The sequence below is a fragment of the Rhinolophus hipposideros genome (genome assembly GCF_964194185.1).
Source record: "Rhinolophus hipposideros genome assembly, chromosome: 17".
NCBI classification, from domain to species: Eukaryota; Metazoa; Chordata; class Mammalia; order Chiroptera; family Rhinolophidae; genus Rhinolophus; species Rhinolophus hipposideros.
This window is the reverse complement of record NC_138063.1, coordinates 32,354,284-32,371,031: the sequence shown is the minus strand read 5'-3', so window position 1 is coordinate 32,371,031 and position 16,748 is coordinate 32,354,284. Positions and strand designations below refer to the sequence as shown.

Here is a 16,748-nt window from a genome sequence, read left to right as displayed (position 1 = left end):
TTTATTATGGTTCTTATTGGCTTCCTCTGTACTGTACTATATTCATTTTAGTTACTTAGAAATCACCTATATATATGCTAACTCAGAATTGTAAGAGATGGTCTGTTAATTTGCAGTTTAGATTTCTGGAAGGCAGGGTTTCTTTGGTGTGATTATGAGGTGCGCTGTAAACATCTTCTTTCTATGCCTTATACCCTCTTAAATCTATTTTCCCATGAAAATAATAAAATATTGACATAGGCATATCTTATACAGTTCTCATTTCCAAAAGATTTATATATATATATATATATATATATATATATATATATATATATATATATATATATACATACATATATATTTAATAATATTAAATGTGTTTAATAATATTCTTATTAACCATCCAGCAGAAATTTGGCTTCCAGTGGACAGATTCAATATGTTCTGCACTTACTCTAGTGTCTGTCAGTGGATCTCTGCTTGACCTAGCCCCAAGGGACCTTATTTCTAGCTGATAATTCAGCTTTAAATTTATCCATAATATAGTCATTCTGTTCCTCTCATTATAGTACAGTTATAAATTGTTGCTTCGTTTGAATCCATCTTAGGGAAAGCTGAAAGAAAAGAGAAAGCAATATCTCTTACTTTCTTTTCAGAACCTTCTGAATTTTAGTTAAAGAAGGCAATTATCAAATACCCAAACAGTATATTCAATTTTATTTCCCTTTCATTTTAAGGATTTCATTTAAGTAAAGGTTGAAGATTTCACTGAGGTATTTTCCTGCATTGATACTACTGTAGGTGTATTTCAACTATGTTTCTTCCCTGGAAATGTTCTCACTTCTGCTTGTATTTATAGTTGCCTACGGTACTACAACTTCATTAAGAACAGCAAGCATGTTCCTCTATCATCTGATGTTGATAACAGTATGACAGGAAATAGTGACTCACAATATTTTTTATTGTAATCCTGATGACTTTTTCCTTATGACCTGAACATTAGGCTGGATTATTTCTTAATCTTCTTTACCTTTTTATGGGATATTTTTACAATAAGAGATCTACATGAAAGAATTTAAGTCTTGCTTCACACAAATGTAATCTACTAGAATCAACTTTGATGACCTCAAATATGTTTGTTATTCTTTAGTGTAATTCCCATATTGTCTTATGTACATACATACTAAAACAAGGTGACTGAGTAACACTTCTTACGTTGAAGAGAGCTTAATCTTCAGAAGTCATTTCAATTTCAAGATTTTACAACATACCCATCTTTCATTGATCCAAATTATTTAGTTATGTTGCATCTTTTGAAGACTATGTAATTTTCATAAGGATACATTTCTACTTCATTACTTAAAAAATTTAGATCTTATATATTGTTTTGCTTTTCCACCCATATGTTCTAATCTTTTGTAGTATGTAATTTTCTTATTCCTTTTACTAACAATTGGTAAGGTTCATATCTCCTTGCTTACAGAATAAAAATCTCTACTTTCTTAACCAGAAGTAGAGTTTATTTTAGTTATGATTATAAACTTAGTTGAAAAACTAAGTCATTATAAACTAGTTCACACAAATTAAGTATGTTACTTAGTGATTATAAAGTTAATTTGATGCATTTCCTCCTATTGAGTACTATATTGGTGAGAGACCCAAGTTGTACCTTCTTGTTTTGTGGTTGAACAATAATGTTTCTAATTTCTGTTCAGGTTGGGCATGTCAAAAGAGGAATCCACAAAGCTCACTTCTGGACCAAACAATGATGGAGCTGAAAGTAGTTCTTCATGTGGGACCTCTAGTCTTCCAGGTCTTTCTTCACAGTCTCTCTTAGAAGAACAACAGCCAACAAGCATGAAAAGTCCAACTTCTCCAGAGCCTGACTTCTGTGCTATGGTAGATGTAGGCAAAGATGTAATGGCAGAATTGGAATCAGAGGATATCTTGATCCCTGAAGAATCTGTGATTCAGGAGGAAATTGCAGAAGAGGTAGAGACTAGTATCTGTGAGTGCCAGGATGAAAATCATAGGACAATACCTGAATTTTCTGAGGAGTCTGGAAGTCCAGCCGACTCTCATGAAGAGCCCCAAATGGCACCTCCGGAAGATAACTTGGAATCCTGTGTTATGATGAAAGATGTTTTAGAAACATTGCCTCATGTTGAAGTTAAGGTGGAAGAGAAGTCAGAATCTTCCCAGGAAGAAATGTCAGTTGTTATTGATCAACTAGATGTCTGTGACTCTCTCGTTCCTTCCACTTCATCTGTGACTCATGTCAGTGACACAGAACATAAGGAGCTGGAAACTGCTATACAGAACAATCCTCCAAAAATAAAAACAGGGTCATCTTCTTTAGAAGGCCAGTTTCCAGGTGAAGGAATTGCTATAGATATGGAGCTACAGAGTGATCCTGATGAACAGCTTTCTGAAAATGCTTGCATCTCTGAAACCTCCTTCTCTTCTGAGAGCCCAGAGGGGGCAAGTACTAGCCTGACATCCCCAGGAGGGGAAACACAGTCCACTTCAGAAGAATCATGTACTCCAGCCTCCTTTGAGACAACGTTTTGTTCTGAGGTGTCCAGCACTGAAAATGCAGACAAATATAATCAGAGAAATCCCACTGATGGAAACCTTCATGCATCTTTGATGTCAGAAATATCCCCAGTATCCACTTCACCTGAAATATCAGAATCATCTCTAATGTCCAATTTACCTTTAACCTCTGAAGCATCCCCAGTATCAAATTTGCCTTTAACATCAGAAGCATCACCCATGTCTGATTTACCTTTGACATCAGAAACTTCTTCAGTGTCTTCCATGCTTCTCACATCTGAGACCACGTTTATATCCAGTTTGCCACTTCCCTCAGAAACATCTCCAATTTCTAATTCTTCCATGAATGAAAGAATGGTGCATCAACAAAGAAAGTCACCTTCCGTATCTGAAGAACCACTCTCTCCACAGAAAGATGAAGGTTCTGCCCCTGCCAAACTCCTGGGAGAGAGCCTTCTCTCTCAGCAGAAGACTCTATCAAATACTTCTGAACCCATCACAATGGGTTCTTCTTCCGTAGCTCCTGAATCGTTTTCACCTGAAGAATTGCACAGTAAGACCATGAATCAGCAGCCTTGTAAATCACTTATTGAAACTGAGAAGCCCTATTCTGCTTCAATTACAGAACTTCCTTCTACAGAAATCATAAAAGTTAAAAATCACAATGTCCTGCAAAGAACAGAAAAGAAAGGGGTGTCTTCACCATTGGAATTATCTGTTTTTTCTGAAGAGACAGAGAGTAAAGGAAATGAGCCTCCATCAGCTAAATTACAGGACAAGCAGTATATCTCACCAATGGATAAGGCTTCATTTCCAGAAGGCTCTAGAAATAAAACACATAAGCAAGGGAGCTCACAGAATCGGTTGGAGACCTCACATACTTCCAAGTTGTCAGAGCCCTCCAAGTCACCAGATGGGCTAAGAAATGAGAGTAGAGAATCCGAGATATCAAAGAGGAAAACTGCAGAGCAGCACAGCTTTGGAATCTGTAAGGAAAAGAGGGCAAGGATAGAAGATGATCAGTCAACCCGGAACATATCATCTAGCAGCCCATCTGAGAAAGAGCAGCCTCCAAGAGAGGAACCAAGGGTTCCACCTCTCAAGGTATGGTATTTAAAAAGAAAAGAGAAGAGAAAAGAAAAGGCAATTCCACAAATAGGCTTTTTCCTATTTAGATACTTAATTTTTCAAAAATAAATGAGATTTTCTTCCTTCCTGGTTTTATATAGCAGTTGCTAATCTAATATTCCCAGCACCAGTCTAATATTAAATGATCCTTTTTCATGCTGCACATTGAGCTCATATAAGTTTAGATATGTGTATGTATTTAGAGGAAAAAGAAGTCGGGAAAGAGAACAGGGTCTGGAGGAGCCCACAGGCCACTGCGATACAGGGTCTTTTGGGGATTCCAAGGTATAGGACAGAGACCTACATAAACTTGGGAGAATATGAAAGATAACTCAGTGTCCTATAAAAGTTCAGAAGGACGAGAGAAAGAAGTAGTCAGGAGTAAGAGGCATACACTAAAAAGATGAAGGTACATATTATCCCTTCATTTTCCAACAAATACTGAACACCACCATTACCTAGCAGAAAGGGACCTGGCTTAGGGAAGAACCTCATTAAATTTTTCTTAAACAAATCAAGGAAATTGCTTTGTAAACCCTGAGAGAAAATGCTGTGGATATATAGGCATACAGACCCTATTTGATTACTTCCAAGATAGTAAAAAGTTATTTAACTTCACAAAAAAATTAAGCCTGTAGACAAATATTCCTATATATATGTTTTCATTTTACCCCAGTAGATTTTAGCTCTCAGAAAACAAACCTTTTATATAAATTGGCTCTGCCTAATAAACTTGAAAATTAAGGTTGATTCAAAAGAAACTCTTGTTTAATAATAATAATAATAATAAATTCTACCCACCATAATTTAAATTTATTTGGTGCTTTTATCTCAGTCCATTTATTTTGTTCTACAGTAAAATAGATTGTTCCATCATAGTTGGTCTAGAATTATAAACATATTCAAGCTTTGTTTTTCTTAATCTCTCTTTATTTTGCTCTGCTCTGTAGGCAGATAGGTAGGCAGGTAGGTCTCTTCATTTTGCTCAACACCTTTTTGTGTGTCACTCATGATGTCCATAAGGTTGACGTTTAAGAGTGTGGTTGTAGTTACTCTGTTTAATAAAGCAAGACCCTATTAAATGAGATTCTAGAGATGTAAAAGATAAACATAAAATCCTGCTGTGTGTTTTAATTTCTGAAGCAGTGGAAAGAAAAATGTAAGCATGCTTTTCATAGGAAATATTTTTAAACATACCAGTCTAATTGTGTATGTCAAAAGCTTATTTTCAAAGTGATGCACCCTTTATGTAAAGATAGGTAGGCAGGTAGGTCAACAGATACTATACATATACTTGATGTTTGTTTGGCCTTGAGCTCTTGCTTAAGTATATCTAGGCTTAATTTTTTAAATGTTTTATTTTTTTTAACTAGGGGAAGTATTTAAAAGGCATAAGTGAATAATTCATCTCTGAATCCATCTTTTCTTGGAGCCTTTGAATTAGAAGAGAGATGTTACAAGTTTGAAAATGAGAAATGAGGTAGCTTGGGAAGATGGTTCCATCTACCAAAGTTCCAAAATATAATTCCAAATCGATATGATCCTCTAGTATGTGTCAAGTGTTTATAGCATAAATATACATATTTTAAGAAGAGGAGATATACAGAGGGTGCCAAAAAATTATACACATTTTAAGAAAGGAAAAAATTATTAAAATTGTAATACTCAATATATACCGATTCTAAGTGAAATAAGTCAGACAGAAAAAGCAGAGAACCCTATGATTTCACTGATATGTGGTATATAAACCAAAAACAACAAAAGAACAAGACAAACAAATGAGAAACAAAAACTCATAGATACAGACAATAGTTTAGTGGTTACCAGAGGGTAAGGGAGTTGGGGGGTGGGAGATGAGGGTAAGGGGGATCAAATATATGGTGATGGAAGGAGAACTGACTCTGGGTGGTAAACACACAATGGGATTTATAGATGATGTAATACAGAATTGTACACCTGAAATCTATGTAATTTCACTATATATATATATATATATATATATATATACATATATATGTGTGTATATATATATATATATATATATATATATATACACACACCGATAACAAAAGATGAATACAAGTCACGTATGTATGCAATTATAAAAGTGGTTTCTCTTGGTGTCCAGACACTTCTGATTACGGCAAACTACTGCTTGAGCTTGTATACATTTTTTTTGGTACCCACAGTATGTTTTCTAGTAAAAGCTTTTACTAGAGGGGAGAAAAAAGGAAGCATGGTACATGTCAACAGCTCTGAATGGGGAGCCCAAGACTCTTCCTGTCACTACTGTTATGTGGCCCAGAGCAGTAACACCTCCAGTTTTTACAACTGTAAAATGAGAGACTAACTAGATCCTTCTAGTTCTACAAATCTATGGCTCTAAGAATGTTCTTAGTGACTAGAGCATCATAGTGTTGCTATGGGATGTGGGTTGTTAGGTCTTGTGCCTCACGACTGTGGTGAGGACTGCAAGTCTCTTAGGTAGAATAAGTAGGTGAACAGTATGGATTGGGACATTTATGAAATTCAGCAAATTATAGATCACCAATAGCAGAAGAAACTGTCCAACCTATACGAAAAACTAGAATTGCCCTTGCTATCATCATGAAAACATGATGATCATAAAATCCCTTTGGAAAGCAGAGCACTCTTACAAATAGAGTCTTATTCCATCTTTATAACAGTCCTGTGAAGGAAACAGACCCGAAATAACTAGTCTCATTTTACATTTGAGTTTACAAACTCTTTTTGTGTGCTTATTATATGTGTATAAGGCAGCATACTAGGCAATTTGAGAATACATAAAAACCATAGAATCTCTGGCTCAGGGAGGTTATTGAATACCCCAAGGACTCAGTGATTTGCCTAGCATCACAGAGTTCCTTTGAGAGAAGCCAGGAAGACAATTCTAGTCTCCCGACCTCTTGGCTAGGGTTTTTCTGTGTGTATGAAATGAAGACTAGAAACTCAGATAAAGGTCCCAGATTTTCATGCCAGCGAGGAAAATAGCTAAAAGCTAAACGTCTCTACGTCTTTTCAGCTAACCTCATTTTAAGAAGCATGGATTTTGTTTCCATTTAGATGAGGCATTAAAAAGATGTTTCATTTCCATACCAAATGAAGTCACCGGTTGATGTTTTTTATAGAATAAAAACAAATTAAAAATTTTCATTTTCACGATCATGGTGCACTTCATGTTGCTTTGTACCCTGAAGGCCCATTCAGGGATTCAGGTGTATGTAGTTCATGCCACATTCTGAGAAAATGCAGCTCTTTCTCCTTTGCACTGTACCGTGCCCTGTGTCTCTCCTCTGTGATCATGGCCTAAGCATTTTATCTTCCCATTCTCCCCTTCCTGTAGATCCAGCTTTCCAAAATCGGTCCACCTTTTATTATCAAGAGCCAACCTGTCTCCAAACCCGAGCCTCGAGCATCCCCCTCATCTGTCAGTGGTGGGAGGAACACGGGAGCCAGGACCCTTGCCGATATCAAGGCCCGAGCCCAGCAAGCCAGAGCCCAGCGAGAGGCAGCAGCTGCAGCTGCTGTAGCAGCAGCAGCGAGTATTGTCTCTGGAGCCATGGGGAGCCCCGGAGAGGGTGGAAAGGTGAGAACCCTGGCTCACATCAAAGAACAGACAAAGGCGAAGCTCTTTGCAAAGCATCAAGCCCGAGCCCACCTCTTCCAGAACACTAAAGAGACCCGGCTGCCTCCGCTTGGCTCAAAGGAAGGCCCTCCTAGCTTAGAAGTTCCTTCTACCCCTGAAACAAAAATTGAAGGTTCAACCGGTGTCATTATTGTCAATCCAAACTGCAGATCTCCTAGCAACAAGTCTGCCCACCTCCGGGAGGCCACCACTGTATTACAGCAGTCTCTTAACCCAACTAAACTTCCAGAAACTGCCACTGACTTATCTGTGCGTAGTTCTGACGAAAACATACCTGTGTCACATTTATCTGAGAAAATTGTTTCATCTACCTCTTCTGAAAATAACAGTGTGCCCATGCTTTTTAATAAAAATTCTGTCCCTGCGTCTGTCTGCAGCACTGCTATGTCGGGAGCAATTAAAGAACATCCCTTTGTGAGTTCTGTTGATAAATCCTCTGTTCTAATGTCTGTTGACAGTGCAACCACTACAATTTCTGCTTGTAACATAAGCATGTTAAAAACCATCCAGGGACCTGACACCCCATGCATAGCCATTATACCAAAATGTATTGACAGCACTCCTGTTCCTGCCACCACTGAAGGCGAAAGCATATCGAGCTCCATGGATGACAAGCAGTTACTTTTATCAAGCAGCAGTGCTGGTAATTTAGTCTCCAGTCAGTACACCTCTGTGCCAACTCCTTCCATTGGAAATAACTTGCCAAACCATCTCTCCACTAGTTCTGTCTTGATTCCCCCAGCGGGAATTAACAGATTTCCTCCTGAGAAGATAGCCATGCCTGGGAGTGAAGAACAGGCCACCGTGTCCATGGGAACCACTGTGAGAGCCGCCCTCAGCTGCAGGGAGTCGGTAGCCGTGACGGACACGCTGGTTGCACGCCCACCCGTCGCCGTGTTTACCGGAAGCATGCTGACCATAAACTCGTACGATGATAGTCCTCCCAAGTTAAGTGCTGAAAGCTTGGACAAAAAGTTAGGGCCTCGCAACAGGGCAGACAATTCTGGGAAACCTCAACACCCTCCAGGGGGCTTTGCACCAGCAGCCATAAACAGATCGATTCCGTGTAAGGTCATCGTCGACCACAGCACCACGCTGACCTCCACTTTGTCTCTCACTGTCTCCATTGAAAGTACAGAAGCCAGCTTGGACATCCAGAGCAGGTCGGGGAGGACAGAAGCAGCCACCCAGCCCATGGCATGTCCTCAGGTGTCTGTTATTAGCAGGCCTGAGCCGCTTGCAAGCGAAAGCATAGATCACGGTTCTAGTTTCCTTGCTGCTGCTTCAGCAAAACAAGACTGTAAAATGATGCAGGCCCCCTGCACCAGTCTCCGAGAAGTACCCCTTGTTGTGCCAGATAAAGTGAATGAGGCGGCTGCTCCTAGTAATAGCTTTGCTGAGCAGGCACGTGGCCCGACCACTTTCAAAAGTGAAGCAGACACAACCTGTAGCAATCAGTACAACCCAGGCAACCGGATTTGCTGGAATGATGAGAGCATGAGGAACACTGGACAGTCCCTGGTTAGTCACTCGGGTCCGAGTAAACAGAAAGAATATCTAGAGCAGAGCTGTCCAAAGGCTATCAAAACGGAACACACTGGCTACTCGCACATGTCGGAACTTCACCCTAGGAATCTTATAACTAGTGTCACTCTCCCCGTGAAATCGGAACCTCATGAAACGGACAAGGGCTTTAGAATGGATACTGAAGACTTCCCTGGCCCTGAGCTGCCTCCTCCAGCAGCAGAGGCCATCCCGAGTGTGCCACAGACGCAGAACACAAAGGCTCCCACCTCTGGTCCCTTGGAAGAGGCGATTTCCTTGGCTACAGACACCCTGAAAAGAGTTCCTAATGCAGGGAGCTCAAGCTGCCGTCTGTCATCTGTGGAGGCAAATAATCCACTGGTGACACAGTTACTACAGGGCAACCTGCCTTTGGAAAAAGTGTTGCCGCAGCCCAGACTGGGAGCCAAGCTTGAAATTAACAGGCTTCCTCTGCCTCTTCAAACTACCTCAGTGGGTAAAACAGCACCAGAGAGGAACATTGTTGAACTGCCGTCCGGCTCTCCTAACCCAGACGGGAAGGGCTACTTGGCAGGGACCCTTGCACCACTCCAAATGAGAAAACGAGAAAACCACCCCAAAAAGAGAGTGGCCAGGACTGTGGGGGAACATACCCAAGTGAAATGTGAACCGGGGAAATTGTTGGTGGAGCCAGATCTTAAAGGGGTGCCTTGTGTCATCAACGCCGGCCTGAATCAGCTAGGACACAGCCAGCCATTTAAGCAAGAGTGGCTGAACAAGCATGCAGTGCAGAACAGAATTGTTCACAGCCCTGAGGTGAAACAGCAAAAGCGGCTGCTCCCCTCATGTAGCTTCCAGCAGAACCTCTTTCATGGTGACAAGAATGGCAGCTTCCACCCTGATGCTGGTACCTCCCACAGACAACCGTTTTACCAAATGCCCATGGCTGCCAGGGGCCCCATTCCTACCGCTGCTCTGCTGCAGGCCTCTGCCAAGGCCCCAGTGGGCTGTAATGCATTCGCCTTCAACAGGCATCTTGAACAAAAGGGACTGGCAGAGGTGGGCCTTTCTTCAGCGCCTCACCAGCTAAGGTTAGCCAACATGTTATCCCCCAGTATGCCCATTAAAGAAGGTGAGGACGTGGGAGGGGCTGGGCATGCGATGCCAAACAAAGCACTAGTGCATCCCCCACCACCCCCACCCCCACCCCCTCCACCCTTGGCTTTGCCCCCGCCTCCCCCTCCACCACCTCCACTACCTCCACCTCTTCCTAATGCAGAAGTCCCAGCCGATCAAAAACAACCTCCTGTCACCATGGAAACCACTAAGAGACTTAGTTGGCCACAGTCCACGGGCATATGTAGCAATATAAAATCGGAACCTCTTTCTTTTGAGGAAGGTTTAGGCAGCAGCTGTGAACTGGGCATGAAACAAGTTTCCTATGACCAGAATGAAATGAAGGAACAGTTAAAAGCATTTGCGCTAAAAAATGCAGATTTTTCTTCCTATTTGCTTTCTGAGCCACAAAAGCCTTTTACCCAATTAGCTGCTCAGAAAATGCAGGTGCAGCAACAACAGCAGCTCTGTGGAAATTATCCAACAATACACTTTGGTAGCACGAGTTTCAAAAGGGCAGCCTCTGCCATTGAAAAGTCCATTGGGATTTTGGGAAGTGGCTCCAACCCTGCCACAGGCCTGCCTGGTCAGAACGCTCAGATGCCCACTCAGAACTTTGCCGACAGCAGCAACGCGGATGAATTGGAACTGAAATGCTCTTGCCGGCTGAAAGCCATGATTGTGTGCAAAGGCTGTGGGGCCTTCTGCCATGACGACTGCATAGGTCCTTCCAAACTCTGTGTAGCTTGCCTGGTTGTGCGATAAGAGCTATATGAAAGATGCAGTATCCCTTTTCAACATGGGAAAGCCAAACGGCGTCAGCAACAACAAATTGAATTACTCAGTGGTTTATAGCGTGCTAATTTATTTTACTTTGGAACAGGTTATCTTCTCTCTATGGAATTACTATTTTCTTGCATTTCTCGGAAAGGGGCGATCACGTCCCATCCGAGTGGCTCAGCGGCATGTCTTTTGCATATTTAGTTGCCATTCCCAGCTTTGGAAAATTTCTGTCCATGTGTATACAGGTCACTACCCCATTGTTTTTTTTTGTTTTTGTTTTTGTTTTTTATTTAGGTGTAGCTAGCAAAAGGACATTTTAAATTAATACTAACCAGAAATGCAGATATAGAAAGAAAATAGTAAAAGTGATTTAAGGTGGGTATGCATTCTTCTCTAGATTAACCATTATATATAGCAAGGATTTTCACAGTTGACTCTTCTGAAGCTGCCTTTGCCACAGTGATTAAATCATATTTGGAAAGGGGAATCTGATTTAAATGTATGATTCCTTGTATTTACTCATATCACAAAAGATACATTAAAGGAGGTGTGTCATCAATGAATTCCACTGTCCTTATTCTCTTTCCTCCCTGTTTACTCTTTTCACAGACTGGCAGAAAAATGTGTGTCTGCCTTGGACATTGTACACACATTGTAGTGAAATGTATCCTAGGCCTGAAATTGCAATGTGGGCCTCATGCCTAGTAGTCTGGTTCGAGCCCTTTGACACCTGATACTGTAAGATCAGTTGGCCCCCAGAGAGCCAGAGGCTCAGAGGATTTCAGAGCTTGTGTGGCTTCTAAGAGCCAATATTTAAAAACAACAACAACAACAACAACAAAGTGCCCTGAAATTAAAAGAAAACAAGTAAAATGTTGTGTATGAAAACACATATAAAATGGGTGGATAATGTAAATATTGTTCCATTCTATTAATTCTGATACTAGATATAAAAATTGGGGGGGGCAGGGGAATAATGTAGCCCTTTGTTGATGGTACCCTTGCATTCTGGCTTCCAGCTTTGCAGAGGTTGATAACCTCTTTTTAAAAGTGTCATTGATGGTAAAAGGGACTACAGAACTCTGACGTGTTGAAACTTTTCCGGACAATTTTTTTTCCCCCTCATGATTTTACTCTGATATAGCCCTCAATTTAAAAACTATTCTAGGTATTGCATGTTTTGTTTTCTTTCCCCTTAGGTGAATTCAGTACATTCTTCATATTTGAGAGAGTAGAACTGCTTTTGAAAAAGGGATACTGCATCTTACAAATATTGTCAGTGTTTCTCCAGTAAAGTCTGAGTGTTGACTATTTGAGCTACATTCTGTATACTTTGGCCACCTTCATGCCAGAGAGAACAGTTTTAGTTCAGGAGGCTCTGTTCCCTAAAGCAAGTTCAAAAGCACATACACATTGTGGGAAAATGAAAGATGACAAAACCCCGCCCATTTAACTTAAGATTACAGAGCACAAAATGTGGAGTGCCATTAACCCATTGATTAATTGAGGCCATCGAATTAAAAGAAAAACATGGAGGGGAAATGTCATCTGTCCAAGGTAAGAATGACAGATATTTTTACATGGGATCATCCTAATCAATATAAACTTTTGACATTCCCTTAAAATATGTCTTAAAAGTTAACTGGAATGAACACAAATTACATTCCTGGGGGGGAAAAAAAAATACTTGTGATTTTTTTTTTTTAATAGTAATCAATCTTGGTGTATGTTTGTTTTTTTTTCCCCTCAATATTTTTTTTTTCTATTGTGATGTTGCCAAATTTTGTTAGGTGACAGAGACAGCATTATTATTGCTGATAGTGGAAGATACTTTATCTTAAAAATGAAAGAAAAGCAAAGGAGGGCCTGGCTTCCGTATTATCACTTCTGTTTTTTCACATTAAAGTTAACAAAATTAACTAACGACTGAGAAATATTAGCAAAGCACTTAACCAGCCCTTCCCAAGAAATGCAGTATAAGTTCCAGTAGATCTGCGCCAAGTTCCCTCTGCGCCAGGTTTCGTTTGGGTGGGATCCTCACCGGTGGTCTCGATGGTCTGCTTGGCTCTGATGTCAGCTTGGTTCAGAAGATCATGCTCCAGCCTCACAGAAGAGCAGACACTTGCATGTCAACTCCTTCCAAATTCAGTTGCCTCTCTACCAGTGTCAGGTACTGTCTCCACCAGCAGATTCAAAACTACCACGTCAGTAACTGACACGGTGTTGAAAGAAGCGGCAGTCTACAAAACCTTTGCACTCTGTATACAATGGAGGCTGAAGTGATAAAGAGCCCGTTATCCTTTCCATCATTGTGGAATACTGCCTGAGGTTGCTTCCTGGGAATAAAGAAAAGTGCCCTTCTGTCTGTTTTGATTTTTCACATAGTAGGTTGGGAGAATCAATTGTTGGTCGTGCCTGGGATTCTATCACCCAGGTCCAAAGCTCATCATTGTTCTATGCCCTGGCTCTTTTTTTTGCCCAGTTTAAATTCCTAATGTTTACCTATGCTTTTTATTCCTGAAAAATTAGTATCTTTGGGCTAAAAAATAATGGAAAGAAAAATTCACAAGTAAAAAGTGGGTCAGATATTTTACAAGTGTCCATTTAATATATATAATATATATAAACACACACACAAAAGCCAGCATCTTTGGATTTGGTGAGTAGGTTCTTAGTTTCCTGATTTCCACAGGTGTCTGCCTATGTGCAAATGGAGTATGTTATTTACTACATTGTTATTGTGGTGGAATGTGCAAATTTTAGTGTGTGCATTATCCTGATTATTGGACACTATGCTATCCACTATCAGGAATAGAGCTTGCACATGTGGCATGTAATTTTTTTTTTTTAATCACAAAGGATGTACTTACATAAGTAGCACTTTTTGGAGCAGGGGGAGGAAGAAAACCGCTATTCCCTAATCCCCCTCCTATATAATATGCATATGCCTGAGTGTATAAAGATGTTTAGTTAGTTAATGGGCATGTTAATAAGAACATTCTGATGCAAATTCATTTCCAAAATGAAAATAATGTCCTTCCCCCAAGTGAGAATAGCAGAAATGTTGGTGAACTGAGCACCGTAGTTATATTTCCCTGCTAAAGTCTATTTTGAAAAAGAAAACTTGAAAACGAACCTCTGAGGATGAGCCTGGTTGCTATAAAGACTTCGTGGTGGTATGTGTTTCTGAGATGAGCTATAAAAGGTTTGGGTAATTTAACTTACTTATTCAAAATAAACATACGAAAACAAGCTGATGGCGTGTGGTATGCATAATGCAGTCAAGAGTCACAATACAAGATGCTGAAGCCCAGTTTCCTTTACACACTCACACAATTTCAAAAGAGGAAGTTACTATGGCCTTGGTTTCCCAGTTCCCCCTTGGTCTGGTGAAGTCCTGGGTTCCAGAAGCTGAAACCCAGGATAGGGTTGCCTCCTCTCTCTGGTGTCACGGCCGAGCACCGTGCCAGCTGCCTGGTGGGAATGAGGCCGCTGAACATGCAGAGCCCAGAGTCACTGTCCATTTATGTTTCCAGAGAACAATGTGAAGAGTCCTAGCAAAGGAACTCAGCAGACTGTCAGGGGCCTATGTAGCCAAAATGTCACTGAATATAAAAATCTTGTCTTCAGTCTTCATGCTTTGTCACTGTAAAGCAAACAAAAGCATTTTTACTATAATTTAAAGGAGCTGCTTTTTTATAGCACATACTATTTCGCTTTGTACTATATTTGATAGTTGCAGAATAATTTAGACAGTAGAAAAACCTTGTTGTATTTGTACTGTTCATGAATGTTTCAGAGAAAGTGCTTTACTTTGTTGCCATAACTTTCTTGTACTGCTGTATTTTCCCCCTGCTTTATGGAAACCTAATCTGATTCCTATTTTCAGTACAGTTTCTTTTTTTAAAAATGTGTGTTTGTGTGTGTGTGTTTATATTTTGTATTTTTTTTTTGGTTATTTTGTTTGTTTTTGGACTTTTTTTTTGGTCAGTATTCTGAATGTTTACATCTGTTTGACATTAGCCATTTAATGCCTTTTTTTTAAAGGCAGTATTATACTCTCACAGTCTAACAGGAAAATGTGAAATCAACCCAAACATAACATGCATGACAAACACAGATTGGGGCTAAGACCCTCAACATACAGACGTTTTATATCAGAATACAGAAAAGTAAAACCCTCCTTCAGTCCTTTACCAAAGAATATATTATTCCCACAGGAAAAACTCAGAAAAGGTGTGTAAAATCCTCAGAAGGGGGAGCAGTTGATTCAGTAAGACTGCTACAATTTAAAACTGTTATGCTTGCTTTGATACCTGACTAAATGTGACTGAGTGCAACAAGCATTTAAACGATTTTTAGACAGTGTTTTGTTTAGAATTCAGGGATCATGCATTCTTTAATGGTGCTGTTTGTTTTTTATTTCTTTTCTATAAAGAAAAAAGTGTTGCCTACAAAAGTGACTGCTCACAATACCATAAGTTAAATGAAATGTTTGTCTTTTCATGTTTCTCTGTTTTTCCCTTTCTCAAACTAATAATTTGGGTTTAAATATTAAACTATTCTGGAGAAAATAAAGAAATTAAACATTAAATAATTGTCATTTTTATTTTTGGGGAAATGCAGCTATACATACATTAAATGTACTAATAAATACATTGAAAATTTTACTTAAGAAAAAATGTATAGGGAAGGCAAACCATATGCTGTTAAATTATCTACCCTTCTTGGTATGGTGAATTGTCAACATAGGATTATAACTATTTTTAAAATAGTAAAAACCAAAACTGAAACCTCTGAAATTAACCATGTCTACTATGTTTATCATTTATAAATATATTTGTACCTTTTTGTTTTCATAAAGAACTTGTTTATTCTTTATACTAAAAGACATTCAGATCAAGCAAATTGTTACTACCATATTTAATTTTAACTTTCAAAACGATTTTCAAAAAATTTTAATGGTGTTTTTTAAAAATCTTAGATTACATATTATAGCTAGAGTTATTCAAATAAAGTGCTGGGAACCATTAGAACAAAATTGCCTCAGTTATATTTACATTAGTTAAAAATATGCATATCTTTACAGTAAAATGAATCGGAAAGCATTAAACAATTGGCTGTTAGATAAATCTGAGTTCTACTGTTTTCATCTACACGGAAAATGCTGTCTTCAGCCACCAGATGGCGAAAGAGAATGTTTACTTTTGCAAGAAAAAAAGAACAAAACAAGCTTTTTCCTTCTCCTTTTTAGTTTAAAAACTAAAATAAAAGGTTATAATAAAGTCCAACACATAGAAGTAAGTAAATAGAAGATAGGTACTTTTAAGGTTGATAAGTTATTTTCACTACAATAATGACATTCCTTTTTTGTCCTATATTTTCTATTAAAATATTTACAAAATACCTTTTACATTTTATTTAACATTCAGTATTTATTTTATTGTTTGCATTGCTCCACAGGCATCATCTATTCCAAAGTTTATTAGAAAAATTTGAACAGTCCAGCATTCTTTAAACTGACGTTTATGGAAACTAATCTGAATGTTATATATGTTTTAATTCATTTATTCTCATAAAACAGGTACATTTATACAATTTTTATATAAATATTCCATTATTCTTAATACATTAATGTGGACTAATTTGAGGAATAGTTCTTGGGATCTAAAGTATTTATTTACATCTGTCATAGTGCTTATCTGAGGACAAGTGGCTTACCCAGTGATTCATCAGTTTTCACACAGATACTTCACTATCATCAAAGGTAAGTATGTTATTTTAAAAGAACATAACCAGGAGAGTAGTTGACACAACTTTTGGGGGCTTCTTTCTGTAGAATACAATGAACAGAAATCCTAAAAAAATGTTTCTCACTCCACATAATTATTTGAAAATTTTAGTTATAGGTTGCCTAGACTTAATACTTCAACTTCACGTCACATACAATTATCCACAGTGATATGCAGAAGTGAGAAGTTGGAATAATCCA

The 16,748-nt window shown here is 38.9% G+C and overlaps 1 protein-coding gene across 3 annotated transcripts in view; it reads left to right on the top strand.

Moving 5' to 3' along the window:
* Window positions 1–15,388, top strand: part of ASXL3 (ASXL transcriptional regulator 3) — a 171,079-nt gene extending 155,691 nt beyond the window's left edge. For all 3 annotated transcript variants that reach the window (XM_081078727.1, XM_081078725.1, XM_081078726.1), the window contains 2 exons: window positions 1,698–3,642; window positions 7,031–15,388. In XM_081078727.1, the coding sequence (XP_080934853.1) occupies window positions 1,698–3,642; window positions 7,031–10,738 (5,653 nt within the window). In that variant the 3' untranslated portion in view covers window positions 10,739–15,388. The remainder of the gene's footprint in view (window positions 1–1,697; window positions 3,643–7,030) is intronic.
* The last annotated feature ends 1,360 nt before the right edge of the window (window positions 15,389–16,748 follow it).